The 19,670-nt window shown below is 46.6% G+C and overlaps 1 protein-coding gene across 4 annotated transcripts in view; it reads right to left on the minus strand.

Moving 5' to 3' along the window:
* Positions 1–19,231, minus strand: part of ZFHX4 (zinc finger homeobox 4) — a 134,267-nt gene extending 115,036 nt beyond the window's left edge. For 3 of the 4 annotated variants that reach the window (XM_078687125.1, XM_078687126.1, XM_078687122.1), the window contains exons 1-2: positions 12,518–12,588; positions 1–385 (exon numbers count right to left, since the gene is read on the minus strand). The exon at positions 1–385 is cut by the window's left edge and continues 2,233 nt beyond it. In XM_078687125.1, coding sequence (XP_078543251.1) covers positions 1–339 — 339 coding nt within the window. In that variant the 5' untranslated portion in view covers positions 340–385; positions 12,518–12,588. Of the gene's footprint in view, positions 386–12,517; positions 12,589–18,877 lie in introns of those variants that run through there. The other variant, XM_078687123.1, reaches the window with a different exon arrangement.
* Positions 19,232–19,670: the final 439 nt, after the last annotated feature.

The raw sequence follows: 19,670 nt of genomic DNA on the forward strand, positions 1-19,670 counted from the left end.
TTCGTTCTCATCCTTCAAGACAGGAAGGCGGGCGTTAGGGCAGTGGTGTTCCATGTATTTCTGTAAACTGGGAAAGGAAGTGGCACATTCGTTGCAGGGTATCTCTTTTGCCGAGGTAACCTGAGAGGTAGCCGCATTCTCTATGTTGAGACCCAGCAAGAATTCACTTTTGCGCTCATCCGTTCTCAGGTTGTCATTTGTAGAGCTGATTTCCCTGTCAAGCTCCATCCCTGCAACTTTCTCTGGCACCTCATTATCAAGTTGTGTCGCTCCGCATAGCTTTGATGTGCTCTGCCCATTTTCCTGTCTTGAGATAGTAGGGGAGTCACAGGTTTCCATGGCAATTGCTACATGGGGATCTCATTTCATCCAGCCTGTCAGGGACCTGGATAAAAAATAAGGTGAGAGGAGCCATTTTTATTAAATAATGACACAGTGCACTAATAGTTCATCACTAATTTGCAGCTACTCCTCAACAGGCTATCAATAGGGTTACGGGAACTGATTTGAAACCAGTATGAATATCTATCACAGACAACTGCATAGAACATATTTAACACAATGAAACGTAGATTGCTTACAGGTAAACTTACCAGCTTTTTCAAGTAGCATATATATATAAATATATATATATAAATATATATATATATATATATATATATACACATACATATACACCCACATATACATACACACACACTCAAATATATGTTTTACTATAAGTGTGAAACATACATGGGGATGAGAAAGATATACTTTTTAATGCTCTTGATACAGAATAAAACATATAGTTGCATTAACAAGAAATCATTCTTTGTATACATCATGTACATTTGTAATTTATTATTTCAAGCACGTTTATGATGGTGGCAATGAAAATTTTAATTCTGCAGCACACCGAGAGAAACAGATTAAAACCTTGCAACAGTGGCCTGCAGAGAGACAGCACCTCAGTTGTCTTCATTTTAGCAGGCAATCCTGCTTACGTCAAATAGTCCCTTTGTAAAAACCCTCAGTAGGTCCCCAGTAAACAGCAATCCCAGTTCTCCCCTACCCTTCAGGTGCCTCACTAGGCAACAAGCCAGAAATTAATATTTACTGCTACCTGTGCCATAATCCTGGGGGGAAATCACACTTGCTGTGTTTTTTCACTGCAAAAAGTAATGAACACGATTTCAGAGACCATTTTGATGTAATCAATCCTGGTGTGCTGTCCATCTCTCACCACTGCTTCTATCAACATCTCCCCTGGCTTAACAAATCTCACGCAAGCGCTGCTGATGAAATCCTTCAATCATTCGTCGCAGGCTCACATCACAAACCACAAACTCCCTATCTTGTGAAAGGGCAACCTTTAAAAAGACACACCACAGCAGAATGGCGCAGATAGGCACAGGATGAACCTAGGCCAAATTACTCATGCAGAGTGACTGATTATAGTTTTAAGTGATATGCATTTGTGTAGATGTCTCACGGTAGAGCCTGTGGGTACTGCCTACTGGAAGCACTGTACTACAATGGTACAACAACAAAGTGCTCACAGCACAGACATTATTTCCAGCTACTGGGTTTGCCAACCGCAGAAAAAATCCCAATTATCTAGGTCACAGTACTGAACAAAAACTGTACTTTTCAAGAATGGTTTTTTAATGTAATTTGATATATCTATCTCTCTTTCTCCCTCCCCCTCTAACACAGTCTCTCGCTTGCACTCTCATTCTTTCGCTCTCTCTCAGGAAAGGAGAACAATGACAGGATACTGAGTGACTCTTACTGAGCTTCCATACATGAGACTTTTTTCCTAAAAATGCAAGCAAGAGTAAGCCAAGCAATTCAAACGAAAAAGCAATTTTTAATGGTTTCTACTATTCACAACGGGTCTGTGTGATCAGTTTGGAGTAACAGCTGTGGCAAATTTGGAGTCGGCTATATTTACAAACAAAGCATTAAAATGTTGTATTCTGTCAATCATGGTCATTTGAATTAGCAAACCATAAAACACTACTTTAAGTAGAGCACCCTCCTGAAGGGTCACACTAGGAGATAGTCTGGATCAAAATAAGCATTAATTTGCACACACAAAAATCTTCAAAGGAAGTCACTCTGCTTTTAGGCACACAATGGTAACTAACTTGTTTACTTTATTTAACCTCTATGTCAGGGAGGGGGAATGGTCAGTTTCACGTGTATCTGATAGTTTGCATGAATTGTGAATTAGTCAAAATTACCTTTGGTATATCTGATGGTGAAAGTGACAGTGCAATTGTTCCCTAATGAAACCGTGCCACATTCAATGCCTAATTGTAATCACTGAAGAGCAGCAGGTTAATTGTGCTCATGGCATGCAAATCTGGCAATGGTTTCATTTCAGGAAGGATAAATGTATTTAGCTTTGCAATGAGTGAGTAACTCCATGCAGACATGCACAACAACGAGCCCAAGTTTCAAACACATTGGGCTGCGCCAAGCAGAGGTCGCAGTCAATCAATTTGGCAATGCCCTGTACACTCCCCAACCTCTTTCTATAAGACCATCCTATCCACACAGAGCATGCTTGTGTTCCGGCGGCTTTGGTATGGGCGAGTCTTAATATTACTACATTTGCCATGATTCAAGTGAGAATGAAAATGAATTGAATCCTATCCGATATACCATGGCAATATCTAGTCTTGCTTTTGGGCTTTCATGAGAGACACCATTCCATGTGATTCTGAGAATGCCCTCTGTGTGACAAAATCCCTACCAAAACAATTATGGATGCATACCCTGCGTTTAATGAGCATTTACTAACGCCTGCTTTTCAGACAAAAAGCCCAGCAAAGTCCCAAAGATATTGTACATCATTTACGAACAAAACTTTACACAACTGTATTCATTTGGCAAAAGTCGGAATTATAGTGCTATGTCTCTCTGCAGAAAGCAAGACATGAAGACGTAGGCATATTCTAAATTACTAAGGCACCCATTAGCTTGAAACAATGACACCAAATACTTCCAACTGTCTTTTTAATTTTAAAGGACGGCAGGATGCCACTCACACAAGCGGGTTTTATGACACTGTCATTGTTCACACGTCTTAGAAATGAACTCTCGACCACACTTGGCTTTGAAAACATGAATAATTAAATAACAACCACTGGATCATCACAAACAAGGCACCAGTACGCAATGAATGGGTCATTCTTTTTTGTATCCTCGCCCTTATTCAAATGGTACAGTCCAACTGCGTTAGAACTTCCCCTACACTCAGTCAACATGTGCAAGCCATGCGAAAACAGAGTATCGACCAGTCGAGCCGCGCACGAGGACTTCCTGCCCCTCCAGAAGCATGTCCAGGTCACGACACCCTTTGAAGGCGGCGCTTCCGGGAAAATGTCCAGGACACGCCGTGCGTAACATGCAAATAATCCGAAATGCTAACACACGAAGCAAGAAACGACATACGCTGTAACGGTACCAACCGCCCTCACTGACGCCGCTTGACTTCACAGAAACGCATACCTTGATCCAGTGTTGCATTTATGGCGTCCTCGTACTCCGCGCGAGCCTTGACTTTAAAAAATAAAACAAAAATCCTTTGTAGAAACCGGTTACCCAAATCTCAGCCAAAATATGCAGCTTCTGTTTCGCTCCCGCAGTCAACTTCCACAGTTGCTGTTTTCCAAACTCCGCTCGGCTAACTTGCAAAAACCAACCTCCTGCGAGATCTGCTAATGAAAAAAAAGGGGTCTGACCGGACAATAGATGAATTGCTGGAGATTTAAAAGGCAGCGCTCCCGTTAGAACAAAGAGTCCGAGATGGCGCTTTCACTCCGGCTTCTTAATTGAGAAAGCCTCGGCCCTCTTCTACGCTTCACTGAGACGGTGTTTGTGAACTGATTAAAAAGAACGTGATCTGATCAAGAGGGCAGAATAAAGGGGAAGGAATGCCAGGGCAGGCACGCTGCTAAACGCTGGGAACGGAGACCAATAGGTTGCTCGGCCTTTTGTTTCTCTTCTTCTCTGCTCTTTAGCTGTCTCCTCGGCCTTTGATTCTTTGTTGACGCAGTCAAGAACGGGTTAAAAGTTGCTAACTTAAAACCAAACGTGGTAACACCACACGTTGCACATCCAAAACGAGAGAGGAAAAAAATAAATAAAAAAAGCCTCGAGTTGTATCATGTTTCCTAAAGGTCATCACTGTCTGTGCCGTGGCCTTTTCCCCACACCAAATCCTCTTTCAATATGTCATAGTGAGTTAGGCAAAGACAAAAGAGAGGCTCAGTGTGAACTGCACATATATCTAATCCTGACAAAGCGGTGAATAGGCCTTCACAACTATAATTATACTTGTTTATTTGTTGCCACGTACAGAGGGCTGATGAAAAAAATCCATCAAAGTGGTATTATGCAGACACGAAGAGCTTCTTTTCTTTGGTTGCTAAAGCCACATTGAGGCTTAAATTCCTTATTGTTAAATTCGAAGAAAGGGAAAAAAAAGATTTTGGCTGGACTTCTGTTTCCATCGGTTGCTGACAGATCTTTTGTGTAGAGCGCTGTATTATTAGACGCATTATCCGGGGACCTGATCACGATGCTGCCTCATTTTAGTCCCTGCAGGAACCCATTATTAGAAGCCCAGTGTTTTTGGGAGGGTGTTACATGCATGTTGCCAGCCCATGGGCACAGCCAAGCAAATCACATCTTTCCAAGTAATTCTTTCAAAACAACAACGTGCAGGTAAATGCTTTATGCCAAAAAGGTTTCGTGACCACAGGCCACTTTGCTTGCTACTTTTTTTCTTGTTCACATGGCTGGGGGCCAACTTGATAGAAAAAAAACTGGGGGAAAAACTGCACGCGTGCTCATGGGCAGGCGAGTTTTTTCACAGTACAGGCTGTTGGCTTGTGGTTGGCACAGTGTGCAGGGACAGCCCTCAAAGTGACAACCCAAAATGTACAGTTGCCCAGGGGATACTGACGGGTGCCCAGAGTGGCCAGTAAGCATATATGAGTTTAACATGTGTCCACCACATTTAATAGACTCAGAGTCTAATAGCAGAACCCGCGTAAATATTCATATTTCTTCTTCTGGGGTCAGAAGGGTGAGCTAAGTAAGCGTTCCCTTAATATGTCAAAGTAAAAACAATCTGCATAGTTAATGTCTACTCGAGCCATACAATTTCGAGAAGAAACGCTGTAATTTTTCTTTGCTGGCAATCTGGAAACACTCTGGAGTTAATTACAGCTGATTCGAAGTGAACTGCACAAACAAAGGCCAGTCTATGTCCAGACAATTATACTGCATTAACCAGCTTAGAGCTTCCTGCTGATGCTTCGGGACTCTTCCATTACACCCTTCTCCCTGCCCAGCACGACAGAAAGGGCTTCTGCACGCGGGAATTAATGAAGAGAACTGCGAAAGAATGTGTGACGACCTCTTCTGACACGCCAGAAACTTTCCACCCATGTCACGACAAAGGGGGGAGGTAATTAAGTTTGAACAGAGGGATGTAACCGAATATCGTGCAGCTTTCAACCCGAGCCCACTGAGGGGGGTGAGGCGGAGGGGGGGGGGGGGCCGAGAAAGGCAAAGAGTGGACTGTTCTCTACCTGGTCCCATCTCCACATTCCAGCCCCTCCAGGCCTCAGCTGCCCGTCCCTCCAGGTTGTTTTAATTGTACAATCAGACCCAGTGTGACCGATGGCCTCGCTGCATGGTCGCTCTGCATCCACTCGGAGCAGGAACGGCGCAGTGTATGTTTGCCATAAAACTGCAGCACTCGGTGGAATTTGTAATTTAATTATCGAGGCCAGGAACTGTTGCTTTACCTTCTTCTCCTCTTTCCACGGTTTTAATAAAACACTACAGCTGCTCTCCTCCCCGAGCACGATCGGCAGTCGAAAATCTGTGACTCATTGTGTTTGCCAGGAACATTTCATAATCAATATGCAAGGTATGCTCCCCCCCCCCCCCCTCCATTAAGTTCATATTACCTTTGCACACAAACACGTGCTTCTTCTGGGAAATCTGTTTGCTTGCATATTTTGGTAAGTCTGTGTCTTCAAACACAGCTCTGAGAGGACAGAGTCAGGGGGAGACAAGGGGTGAGGATGCACTGTACCTCTTGTGATGCTGGCGCTCCACTTCACCGCTCTTCTGGTTGACACGGAGCCCTTCCGCTGGTCGCAGCAGGAAAAACCAGAGTACTAAACAGCCTCAGGCAGCACCCAAAAGCTGCTGCCTCATACCCAGGGCACACTCACTTTTACTTTGCCTTCGAGAAATTAATGCCTCTGAAATACAGCCCACCAGAAAGCCGAGGGCATTAATCACCTCTCCCAGGCCCATCTATGCAAAGCAGGATTAGAGTTAAAATTATGACTTCTTAATCCATTCGGTTTTCCTTCAGTACAAAAATATTAATCTACAAATCACTTGGGGCTTGCCAGGTATTACATGGCACCCACAATATACATTATGACAATGCTTAAGGTTATGTAAATTCGAACCAATTTACATGCATTTTGTAGATGAGAAAAAGGCCCAAATCCATTGCCTCTTCGCTTTGCACCCGCCCAATCCTCGCACAGATTTGAAAGTTCAAGTTTATAATCGTGCTGAAAGAAGCTTAACCTTGAAATCCATGGAGTCTTTCTTTAAAAAAAATGCACAGGATTAATTGTGTCTGCGAATTAACACATCATATTACTATGTTTACGTATCGCTCAATATTCCTAATGCTTCATCCGGCATTGTTGCATTGCTCTGACAATACAAGTGTCATGGCCTCTCTGACACATGGTGCTAAAGCCTGGCAGATGGGAAACAACACGAGGCGCCTCAAGGTTTGCGGGGATACACATTGATGATCTGTGTGCTTTCCTCCAGTTACTAATGGTGTAAGTCGAGGTAAGACCATGCTCTGTTGACCGGAGAAGACAATGACATACCACGATTCAGCAAGAGCTGCTAGGTCTTTAACAATGCAACTATGCACGCAAGTCCACACATTGTCTTACTAGAAGCATGGAACCTGCAGTCAGGGATGCAAGGCGTGTGTTCCTGTGCGCAATCCAATCACATTCGGAGGCAGCAGTGGGGTGAACACACCTTTTTACAAAGCGGGCGACCTATTGAACTGTCAACTACAGCAGGCGCACGTGGGTTCCATTACACGAGCCACCACCGCTGCCATCTCCCAGCATCATAATACACTTGCTGGTCTGAGTGGCTTCTTTCTTTTGTCCATGCCACAGCTTTGCTTGCAAGCTACCACTATTATATTTATCTCTATATACGTCATTGCAAGTCAGATGTTTCTGGCAACATTCCACTTTTACTCGCAATGTTGCAACTTGAAGCTTATGCGTAAACTATTGAAGATGTGGGGGCAACTGAAAATGCACCCATGGTCTGTCCGCAGAGCTCTGAGAGAATGCTACGGCCTATAACAGGCAATGGGTCCAACACGACATTCAGCGGTGTAGTGCATGCCATGGAAGCATTAGGCATTAGTTTACACTCCATTAAACTAGAAAGGGCCATCCATACACCCTCTGGTTCATGCAAAACGCGAAAAAGAAAAAGTCATTTATCATTCCGAGGTCACTGGCCTTTTTTTAGAGTGATCTAGTGGCCTTTGGCTATTGTCAGGCCCTCATTTAGCTGAACACTTTTGTTTCTGTTATGAATTGCCATTTGCCATCCTGGGAACTGAAAGTTAATTCGACAGTTTTGCGCAAGTGAAATGAGCAATTCTCTAATTAACCTTTGCGTTTTAAAATGTATGAACTTTAATTCGATTTCTTTACAAACAAACAAAACGTCAGGCATAATTATGTGCTCCCTGCTTTCTACACACATTATGCCTTTTCAAACAAACTCGATGTCGACTAAAATAAAATCAAGCAGCCAGCGAACTTGAACTGAGTTTCACATGATCTGCCAGTAACCTGATTACATGAACTCCAATATCATTACAGGAAACTTATTTTAAGAAGAATAATTACACACATTCCAATAGGAGACAACCTTAATTGCATTGATTCAAAAGATGCATATATCAAAGAAGCATGCTACAGCAATAATCTTATCATAAATCTACAGTTTCTCCTAAAAGGACATTTTCTGGCATGAAACTGGAACTGTGAGATTAGGGACTGAAAAAATAAGGATACACAAGAAGCTCAAATAATTACCTTCATCCAATTATCTAATATTCAGAGCTAGAGAAGTATGTGCGAGGATAAACTTCAAGGCAGGAAGGCCTGCTTGTTTATTTATTGACTATGCATTTATTGGAGGCCACAACAAGTGAAGCTGTCAGGGCATAATGAAGGGAAATGATTGGTGAGCACTGAGTCTGAACTCTTCTTCAATGCAATAAGAGTTAATTAAAGTTTACCACCAAGCATCAACTAAAGGAAGACGTTGATCAGGTTTCAGCATTAAGTGCAGGCAGACAATGGTTGGCGGCAATCAGTGCAGCTATCTAATGACATGCAATGATAATTATACATTTAAAACAGCTAAATGGCTGCACGTGGTGGAGGAAGGCAAACCTAATCAGCTCTACCCTCCGCTTAGGACAGTCTGCATGGGCAGGAGACAGTCCTTAGATTATAAAGTCAGAGTAGCCTAAATCTATCAAAATCAATGGGTGAAGGGCTTGTCCCATTGAGTCAAGTGTGCATACACGGAGCATGTAGTGAACCAGTAGTATGACGCGCAGGTGGCAGGTTTGATGAGGTTTTTCAGCTGTTGTGTGATGGCAGCCAGAATATGAACATATGCTCTAATACTGTAAGAAACATGCTGCACCAGGTTAGCCATCTCCACTGCACTCAATGAAGTGAGCAACCTAGAAACAACGCTTGAGATGGTTTCCCCACATCAGAAAAGTGTGCAGTAGGCCACCACAACAAAGTGCGTTCAAATGAATTCACACCTGATTGACATTTCTGCAACTTAAAATTGTCTGTTTGCAAGTAAAGTTTATGAACTCTCCCCCTCGCCCCTGCTCGCATGCCACGCACACATGAGGCCAGAGTGCAAGGCACTGTACAGCAGATAAAATCGATACAACTACTTTAACACACCACCTTACAGGTTTCTATGTCCATAGGGCTGCAGCCTGGCGCCACTTGCCAGAAGTTTTCCCCCTCCTAAGCAAACTTCAGTTGCTCGACTAATTCTGTTATGGTAGGGATTTGAGCACTGAGTTGGCTAATCCCAACATTTCCCCAGAGCTGCATCTAAGCTGTGACCCACTCCCAGCACATAAAGTGTCTGCAGAGGGCCTCCTGCCCCCCGTCAGCCGCCATACACTCATTGGTCGTGACATTTTCACTTCAGCCATGACAAATGAGCTGATGGCTGTGATCAGATTGCACACGAAGACTGGGCGAGCTGCAGATATATCATTAACTCTCATCGCCATCTACCTAAAATGACGCCTTTCTTTAATTTTCCTGTGGATGGACGTGTCCCTTCAAGAGATCTCTAACTTTAAGCAGCAACAAAACAGAACATTAGCAGCAGAACGCAAGGCTAGTCTGAGACAGGGTCAGATGGGGCTTGCCTTGAGGAAATGTTTATCTGGGGATTAAGGCCTCGCAGACAGAACTTCTGCTGCAGTGCATACTCTGTGCCAGTTAACTGTCTCACGGCAGCCCACGCCTCCCTTGGACCTCCCTGGAACACCCCGAGAAGGTGCACTGCCAGCACAAGGGGAAACAATCTCTTAACTTCAGCTAGTTAACAAGCTGGGACCCCAATGTGTTAAAAACACAGGGCAATCCTTGCATTTCAAGCTGTCAGAACACATGTCAATCATACAGGGTTTCCAGGCTTCATTTTGGGTGAACTCCAGCTGGTATTTCATACACAAGGCTATTTCTCATTCAAACATCAGGTTCTTTAGAAGCATCAAGTGTTTCAAATCACAACAATGCTGTCAGACTTGAAAAAAGCCTGGTAAATCTAAAAGCCACTTGCAAGAAAAGGCAGTTTTATCACAACCAAATGGGGACGCATTTCTATTCCGATAGAACTCAAGTTGCATCTCTGTAGAGTACACACTTGCTTGATATCCTTGCAGCAAGTGGCACGTGTGCCTGCTGCGACCTCATGCTACTCATCAGAGGCTGCACATCCAAAGAGAGTCGATGGTGGCACTACAGATCTTGGGGAGCGAGGTCAAGCTTTGAGCTAAAGGGCTATTCCGTTATGGGTCGTGCAACGCACTCTCCATTTCTGTTCGGATAGGCATCAACCCCTCCAGCCAGATCAACAACAAAGCCAAGTGCTTGTGTGGGCTTTATGAATAACTCAGAGGTGAGCCACTTCAAGCGCTGCCAGGGTTTCCTTGTTGACAGGGGGCTCTTGAACAGGCTTCTATGACAAGCAATTCCTCTCAAACGTGGAAGGGTGCTGGCCTATGCCCCGCGTATATTCAGGGGTGCAGGCTAAATAAAGGCACCCTCATTTCAGTCCTTTCCAGTCGTGATAGGATATTTTCCTCTGTTCAAAATGAATGTGTGGCCAAGAGGATGCTTACAGTACATCAGTACTTAAAGCATAATTACGTTCTACTGCCAACACCCTAGAAAAATAGAAGGCTGTGCTTTTTTTAATATGATAATATTTATATCGATTTTCCAAACAGTAATTGATTATCCCCAAAAATTCACAGAACAAGAATAATGAAATGGTGAACTACACAAAAAAACTTAAAAATATTAAGTGAAATGGCGGTAACTGGAACTATTTCAAATGTCTGCGTCAGGGTAGTTTTAGGTAACATTAATAATACTTAGTATGTGCTGCTTCTCAAAGGGCATAACATCATACTCTCCACTCCCGCACTCAGGTGTAAGAAATACATAGAGCCTAAAACAGGTGTAGCCGGTGTTATTATATCTACCAGTTTCAAAAAGTAGTATGTGTTTCAAATCATAGCTCTAGAGTTTGTTAAAAAAGGAAGATACAAAAATCACATGTGTAGTTAATTTATAATCAACAACTGCTAGGACTGTACACAGGCCTCCGTATGAACAGTGAGCCCTTTGTTTACAAAAAAAAACAGGAGGCCTGTCTTTATCTTCAGAGCTTTGTTCTAGCCAGTTTGTTTCCACAGTTAACCCTTCCTCTGTTTTTTTGTTACACACAGTACACTGGGGTCATCAGCCTGTAGGCAAAGAAATACAGACATAAATCTGTACGCAGCACAAATGCCCTAGCCGTGCAAACTTACTTCCTGTTCCTTATTGTACCTGAGCTTCTTGTTTTACATCAGGCTTTCCAATTGAGAGTAAGTGGCCTGCTGTGTTAGCATGCACGCTAAAAGAGAACCCACAGAACTGCGTTGAGTTTGAGGGAATTAGATTCAATAACACATGGCCTCTAGTCATACACAGGTCCATAATAAACTGTAAAGTCACCCTGCGCTTCGTGAAGTGTGGCATTTCCACACAAATGGTCAAAATGTGTAGTTTTGATCAAACTGAAATCCAACATCAGGATTATCCTAGCTCTTCCTACAATAGTCTGGGACATAGTCGACCTGCCTGTCAACCAAGTATATGTGGCAAGTGCATTAGGTCAGCATGCTAGACATGAAATGTAAGTGCATGTGTGTGGCTGTGTGTGCGCACGTAGGATCATTGACCCATGTGTTGTCCAGAAAGCAGTTCAGCCTGGCCAGTGAGCTTTTACAAATCATCTAGCACACTGCATGCAGTTCAAATTAGTAAAAACTAAAACAAACATCTTTAGCCCTCACAATCACTCTCTGTTCACAAACATCACTTGCTACACAAGTAGCTGGAAAGTAGATAAGTAGATGGGAAAGGAGCATTTCAGGAAGGGAATAAGCGAGAGGACCAGCTTCTAATGGTAACACATTAACAGACTTGTTAACCAATATTGGGGGAAAGCAGATAATCCTGAGGCTAGATGGCTCCTAGCAGCTCTAGCAAACAGGTTCTGTGGATTGTCCACCAATGTTCCTGGGGGCCTCCGGTTGCAAAGAACAAGTTAAATATTATCCCAGCTGGAGCATCGCTAGACTGACACCACAGCTCCTGATCTGCGAGCTCTATGACCCCGCCGCAAACAAAGCGGCCCAATGAGCATCTGGCTGAAAGGCCAAGGCCTGTCTGCAGCAGCACCAATAGGACAGTTATGCTGAACTGACACCGAGAAGCCATGCTAAACATGCACACAAATTAATGATAAGCCAAAGCTTACTCTGATTTATAGAGGTGCACATTTAAAGCAGCTCTTGCCTCCTACAAATGACCAGTGCTTCAGAATTATTGCTAATGAGCCTAATGAGTAACTCTAGTAGTAATGTTAAGGGCAAACCTGGTGACCCCAGACCACCACCCGGATGCTTTGAAAATTCACTAAAATAAACTCTGGATCATTTCATACCCTAACAAAGCTTCACTGCCAATTACCTTTATCTTACATACAGTTTTTCAGCATTTTCGAAACCAAGCATTGATACAAGTTACAACACATTGATACTTACAAAGAAAGACGGTCCACAGTGCTGCAATGCTTGCTTTCCTATATCCGACCAAATTTCTTCAAACATCTTTCTATTGCGAGCTAGTGAAAAAAAAATCCTCCATACTCCAAAGAGTAAAAGCAGTGAAGATGCTTCAAGGCCAAAAGTCAATATTTGACGAGCTTGTGCCTGCCATGTTCCTGAACCCCACGACATGCAGACCGGTGTTCACCATCTCCAAGCCGCGCCATTAGCATACATATTACTTCACTTGATGAAGGGACGGGAGCTCGCCTGGAAAGTGGCTGCAATCTGAGCTGGCCCTTGTTTCCTCAAGTCTTGGACAAACAGAACTTTGGGGAGAGCCTAGTAGAGACAGAGGGAAAGAGGAGCCGGGCGTCCATCCACCTTTCATCTTGGTTAGTCAACCATGCACTGCCCTATTCAAGAGGGCTTCTCAGTATGCAAAAAAATGCTAATCCTTTTCCGATGCTTTTACGCACCCCTAACCCCCCATTCCTGCCACTGAAAAGCAGTTCTGTCAGTTTACCTTTCCTGCAGATGGAGGGTGCATATTCCAGAGCAGACTCTTCTGTGCTCTTGGGTAACTCGAGATTATTAAGAAGACACGTTCCTTTAAGCAGGAATCCTCAAGTAGGAATCTAGCCTTCGACAGGAGAGGGGAGAGGGCTTCCCTTGTCACTGTTGAAACTCCTCTCAGAGGCAGGGCTGACCTCCCCCTGCAGAGGCCTGAATAGAAAGCGCCTCACTCTGCTCGATTAATCAGAAACAAATTATGAAAGAATGCCACCGACTGGTCGACGCCGCCCTGCCTTCCAGGGCCCAGTCGCAGCACAATAGCCCTGCCCTTTTTATACGTAATAAACGGCCCTGACAAATGGGACTGCAGATCTGTTTATTTGCATATGCAAATTCCCGCACAAGAGACCCGTGTACAAACAAGTGCTTCTACAGGGTGGATTAGGCAAACAAGCTCTCTCTTTTGGACAGTGTGTATCCCAGGACATTAGTCGGTGCATCAATTAAAGTGGTCTCCATGGAAACCTATGAAATTTTAACATGGCATGAGTTAAATTAGCTGGTTGTGCGTTTCCACAATCCAACTTGAAAGTCATTATTGTCTCAAAACAAAAGCCCAATTTTACTCCGTTGATAAGCGCCGCATCAACAAGTTTCTACATTGGGAATCTGCATATGCTAATCTAATTAAGGACTAATTACATGGATCTTGTACATATTCACATGAGTTGCCCTTTACACCGCTATCTCCCTGGCGCTATTTCAGATTGAACCCAAGCCAAGACTTTAACCCATGAAAAGACTGTGGAGCCATAAAGCCTGCCTTGTGGGCAGAGCCCTGAGGCAGACACAAAAGCGCTTCATATCTGAACTGTGGGCTTAACCTAACGCCTGTCTTTGACACTTTCCCCATCCTCCCACGCGTGCGCGTGCACACACAACCCAACATACACAACCAAATAGGCGAGAAGGCTTAAAAGACAAAACAGATACAAACACACATACTCACACACACAAACCCAACAAACACATTTAAGCCACACGACAGTCTTAGACCTCTATTCATACACACATTCCCCAACACACACGAAAACAGTTACACGCACACACAAACATCCTAACATACACGACTTTGGAATCAGTTAAAAGTACATACACTTGCACACCCACATTGAAGCCCATAGCATAGCAGGACACAGTATGTATAAAATAGATATTTGTGAAAACACTGGCAGATATACACTGTACAGAATAAAATATTACAATCTTTAAGTACCGAGTACCTTCGAAATGTGAAGTTATTTCTAAATGCACATGTATACCTGTAATAATGTGCAATTTGAAACTATAAACAACCTCCCAATTTACATGAAACATGTTTGGTGCACCTGGTATTTTAACACTTAATAAGCAGAACATTTAGCCAGCATCCAAAAAAAGAATTACCATCATGAAAATCAAAAACAGGATGACGTGAACTAATAACTTCCAACCATATATATGCAGAAATAATTAACAAAAGTAAATACTGTGGTAGCAGAGAACTGAACATGATTAGATATCCTAAGGTACAGAATATAGCACTGTAAACAATATATTTTTAATTAGTGCAAAAAAATTCTGGACCAGCCATGCTTTGACAGCTATAAAACCTATCCCTGCAGATTAACTGAAAAAATCCGCAGCCAGCATGAAAAGCCGTGTATTATTTTAATGTCACACCCCAGAAACATCTCCTCAATAAACACGACTTTTCAAACCCAAATAGACAAGCCTGGGGTAGAAAAACAAACAGCTTGCAGAGATTAAGGCACCTTTTGTGCTTTTGCATGAGCATTTCTTCTCGCAGACTAAATTAAGCGCGTCTGTGCGTTTCATAGGAAGGAACATTTCGCACTGAATGGAAAAAATGTTCTATCACACAAGAAATCCGTGCAGCTGTGCAGAACTTGGTCCAGATGGTAAAAGACTAGAAAGCAGCCGAGTGACAGACAGTAGGCCTTTGCCATTGCGGAGGTCAAGGCCGCAGCCTCGAGGGGTAGCCCTGGGCTTTGCACCGTCCAAGATGGGCGCCCAGATCACCAAACATTCTATGTTGACTATTGCAGATGCGGTGACTGTGCACAGTAATATCTCATACGGTGCTACGGCCATAGAGGCCAGGCCGCGACTGCCCCGCGGATGACTGCGTGTTGAAGCCCTTCTAGGAAACCATTGACCAGAGAGAGTGCGCGGGTCAAATGGCGCGTGAAAAACAAGGCTCACCCATAGACACTGAAAACACACAACACCAGCTGTCACGGCCGACTGAAACACATCTCTAACGCACGCTGGTTAATAAAACGAGGCACAACACCGAGGAATATTGACCAGATCACTAATAAGATTGGAGCGCCAATTGATTTTGAACCAAATCAATAGGAGATTAACACAATATTTGTAAAGCAGTGGAATGTGGTGGGGACGTGGCGCAAACATGCGGGTGATCTTTTCAATACCTCTGAGCAGTCGATCGAACAAGGGCCTTACAGTATGGCGCGTGCCTCCGGGCGCACAGACCCTGTCAGATACCTCCAGTGTCACAGGGAGACCCTGAAGCTGCGACAAGCTATTCTGCAGCCAGAGATTTTAAATCACCCAGCCTCTTCTAATAGACTGGAGACTTATTGAGGTAGAAACCATAAAAAATGAAGAAGGGAAATTTAATCCCTGAAATATTGATTTGCACATTAATATCATATAGGCAGAGGGCAATTTGGCTTCATGGAAATGACACATTGTCGACCCTTGCTGAAGTCAGAGCCAATCTAACTGCTGAACATGTCTGAATCTCAGGAGTTATTAAAGGCCTCCCTTCTTGCCTTTATGACTTCTCTCCAGCCCAGCTATGCAATCTTAAATGTATTATCTTTAAGGAATAATTGTAAAACCTCGGGGGCTTTCCAGTTAATGGAAGAGAGGCCGAGCCACATCAGATTCTGAAATGCAACATTAAACCCTTGCAATCAACAAAAGCGCCTGGCTCCTCATCCATCCAGGCCGGCTCTAATATTGTTATTAGCGATAATCAAATCTCATTGTGTGAATTTAGGCTCGGGGTGAGGAGTGGAGCGCTAAATTCTCTGTTATTACAGGGTGCTTCTGCGGCAGCCCTGCTAGGTGTATTTTGCTACCCCAGTACGTCTTTGGAACACTACAGTCGAAAAAGAAAATATTAAAGCGCTTCGGACTTCCGTTAGGGAATCACTGTATACACGAGATGGCTACATTTGTTTGTAAGCCTTGCGTGCTCGAGCTGGTCACAACAACAAAGCAGTGTGTCTGTGTGCACACAACACTGTAGGTACTGTCTCTCTGGCAGAGACATGCGGGTTACCTGACCTCTGCCCCTTAGATATGCCCTCTTTGCAGATTTATGGCGCTCTGTCCCCATGATTTCATTGACTCTGATGTTTATTATCAGACACAGAAAGGTAAAGCGGGCGCGTGTATACGGTGAACAACCCCCAGACGGTTCTTAAGGCGCAAACAAACATTTCCGGCTTCGGGCGAGAATCTGCAGCCCTGGTATTGTAACTATGGACAGATAAGAGGCCTGGGCTGGAGTGCCCGCGCCCCGTTCCACCGAGCCCCGCAGCTCGCGATAGGGCGACGTGCCTCCCCTGTTCAAGGGCACGGCGGAAATACAAAACTCCTAAAAATGCCCTCAGAGTCCCTTTGTGCCAACAGTGCAGCCTCCAAAGCATCTCCGGCCAAAAAGCGAAAGTTCTAAATGCAGTCCTCTGGAGGAGCGGCGATGAATGGCGCGCTCTGAAAAACATGGGGGGATGTCAACAAACGGGGGGCAGGCAGTCTTCCGGCCGTGCTCTTTCCCATCCAGATTCCGGGGGTCCTCTGAAGAGGCCGAGCCGCGGGGATGCGAGCTGCTCCGGTGCGCGCTCAGAGCAGGCGGGCAGGCAGCAGGGCGGGTGGCATCGACAGTGTTACATACCCTGGCGGTTTTGCATTGCTCTCAATGGAAGCGATCGATGCCATGTCACTGCCGCGTCCCAATCGCAGCCAAGTCTCTGCCTCAATCTGAGCGAGCGGCAGAGCAGGCTCGGCCGCCCCTGCGGCTGCCAGAGGCCCCGTGCCCGGCCCGGGGGAGGGTCCGGGGCGGTGGGTCTCCTAACACGCCCCGCTCCGGGGCTCTCCGGGCGCCGCGGAGCCTCCCTGCCCGCCACGGCTCCCGCGCCCGCCGCTTGAGGGGGCCATGCACGAGAGGAGCCCGGGGGAAGCCTTACAAGCCCTGGAGGAGCGGGCATGCCGGCCCGCCAGCGCGGAGGGACGGACCGGAGCCCACCTCCGGCAGCGGGTCCTCGGCGGCGCCGCGGAGCTCATGCCTGGGATGCGGGCTACGTGGCCGAGGGACGAGCAGGAGCCGGGCGCAGCCGCCCAGGAAGGTAACCGAGCAGCGCTGGCGCCACCGGGGCGGGAGGTGTGTGCGACCACCTACTCTCCTGTCAAGAAGACCGTATCAGGGCACCCATGCTGCCCTCGCTGGCAGGCTCCCAAGAGGCCCTCGGTGTGCACTCTGGTAGGAGCATCCTTGGCTCCCTGGCAGGGCACTCGGGGTGTGCGCCTGCCCTTCAAAGCATAAGCACCCAGTCATTCATTCATTCATTCACACTTCTAAGGGGCGCCCTGGCAAGACCACAGCGGGGGTCGGAGGGCACAGGAAAGAAAGCAAGTGCCCTGTTTCTTGGGGAAGCACTTTGTGCTGGAGTGGATTCCGGGATACACTGTATTCTCAGCCCCTTCGAGGCGACTATTGTCACGGGGAGGGAAAGGGTACGGGGCACTGAAGCAGGCAGCCCTTCCAGCAGCGAGAGAGGCGCAGGGCTGGCGGCAGGAGCCCACCACCGGGCAGAGCCCGCAGGCTGCACACACACATCCCCCTCCGCACAGGGCGGCGAAAGTTTCCAGAGGGAGCATGGTCGGCCGACCCGGAAAACAAAACACAAAGTGTCGGCGCGCAGAAGCGAGCTACAAACATGTGCAGAGGCAGCCGGGCTGTTTACAAAACTGTGCCTGGGAGGCTGGTAACCCGGGCAGTGACTGCCACGGGCGACCCGGGGAGTGAGGTGTGCAGGGCTGGGCAGGGAGCCGGGTGTGCACGGCTGGAGGGGCCAGGGAGCCGGGACTGCACGGCTGGAGGGCCAGGGAGCCGGATGTGCACGGCTTGAGTTGCCGAGGCAGGGCAGATCCGGGAGTGCATGGATGGAGGGGCAGAGACACACATCTGTCCCGGGAGTTGAGACCGGCAAGGGGTTTGCAGAGCCCGGGCGGTGCAAAGAGGTGGGATCAAAGGGGGACCGGACTGGACGCTGTGAGGGGGACAGTGGGTTCAGACCTTCCCTGGCCGGGTGCAAGAGCTGGGATCGAGGTGGTCTCGACCGAAGGACACTATGTACCGAGATAACCCTGAAAAATGACACAGAGAGGGGCTGGGAGCGAAGTGGACCGAGCCGGGGCTGGGCGTGAAACGCATGGAGCTGGGGGCGCAGAGCGCGCGGAGCTGCCCCTGGAAGTAGCCACGGAGCCGGAAGCTGGCAGCCCCGGGGAGCGCGCTGCCTCCTCCGCCGCGGACCGTGGTGGGAGCGGGCGGCCGGGGGTCCGGGGTCCGGAGAGAGGCGGCAGCGCTGTGTGCAGAGTGTGTGAGAGAGGCAGCGAGAGCGAGGCGGAGGGGAGGGAGCGCGAGCGAAATATCAAAGATTGTGCAAGATCAGCCTGGAAAGATAATCGATACCCGACCTAAATTTAAACACAAACTACTCAATAAAAGTTAAAGAAAGAACTTACTTTCCATCGCCCCTCGCTCGGCTCCTGCCCCGGTCTTCTTTCCTTTTTTATAACATTTTGGGGGGTCTTAGCTTTAATTTGCCCACCGTCGAACAACAACATCCATAGAAACCGGGGAAGAGAATGTTCACTCGGAAAAAAAAAATATTTAAAAAAAAATAAAAATTAAAAAAGAGGCGAATAATCCTGGAAGTTGAGAAGGCTGCTGGCACGGCAGGGCTCGGGGGGAGCGGGGGCAGCGGTGCCGAGGGTCCGGGGGTGCTGCCCGGAGAGCAGCCTGCGCCCGCCGCCTGCTCGCTGCTCGCTCGTGCAGGGGCTGGGGAGAGGAGCAGAGGAAATGAAAATCCGATATGTCTTTATTCTGCTAATTATTATCGTTTTAGCCCTGTTTAAAAAAAATGGCTGATTAAGTTGAGTGCGCATGTCTTTGTGTGTCTATTCCCGATATGCACTCTGGGAATGAGCGCGGCGGGCAGAGCAGAGGGAGAGGTGTAATTAGCGAGGTGATCAACAGTCTGCAGATTGCAAATGACGCGCAGGCTGCAGAGGCGAGCGGGAGGCAGGGGAGGCAGCAGGCAGGGGAGGCGGCGGCGGAGGCACCCAGGCTGCAGCCCGCGCGCGCAGGCAGCCCGGCCCGGCCGGCTAATTGGCAACACACATATACATATTTATGGCCCCGCACACTCCGGCCTTTATACATATTTATAGACACACATACACGCGCGGCACGGTTCTATAGACACACGTTCTCGTGCACGGATCCGGACGTACACAAGCACGGCCAGGGAGCATA

Source organism: Lissotriton helveticus, chromosome 4_1, assembly GCF_964261635.1.
Source record: "Lissotriton helveticus chromosome 4_1, aLisHel1.1, whole genome shotgun sequence".
Taxonomy (NCBI): Eukaryota; Metazoa; Chordata; class Amphibia; order Caudata; family Salamandridae; genus Lissotriton; species Lissotriton helveticus.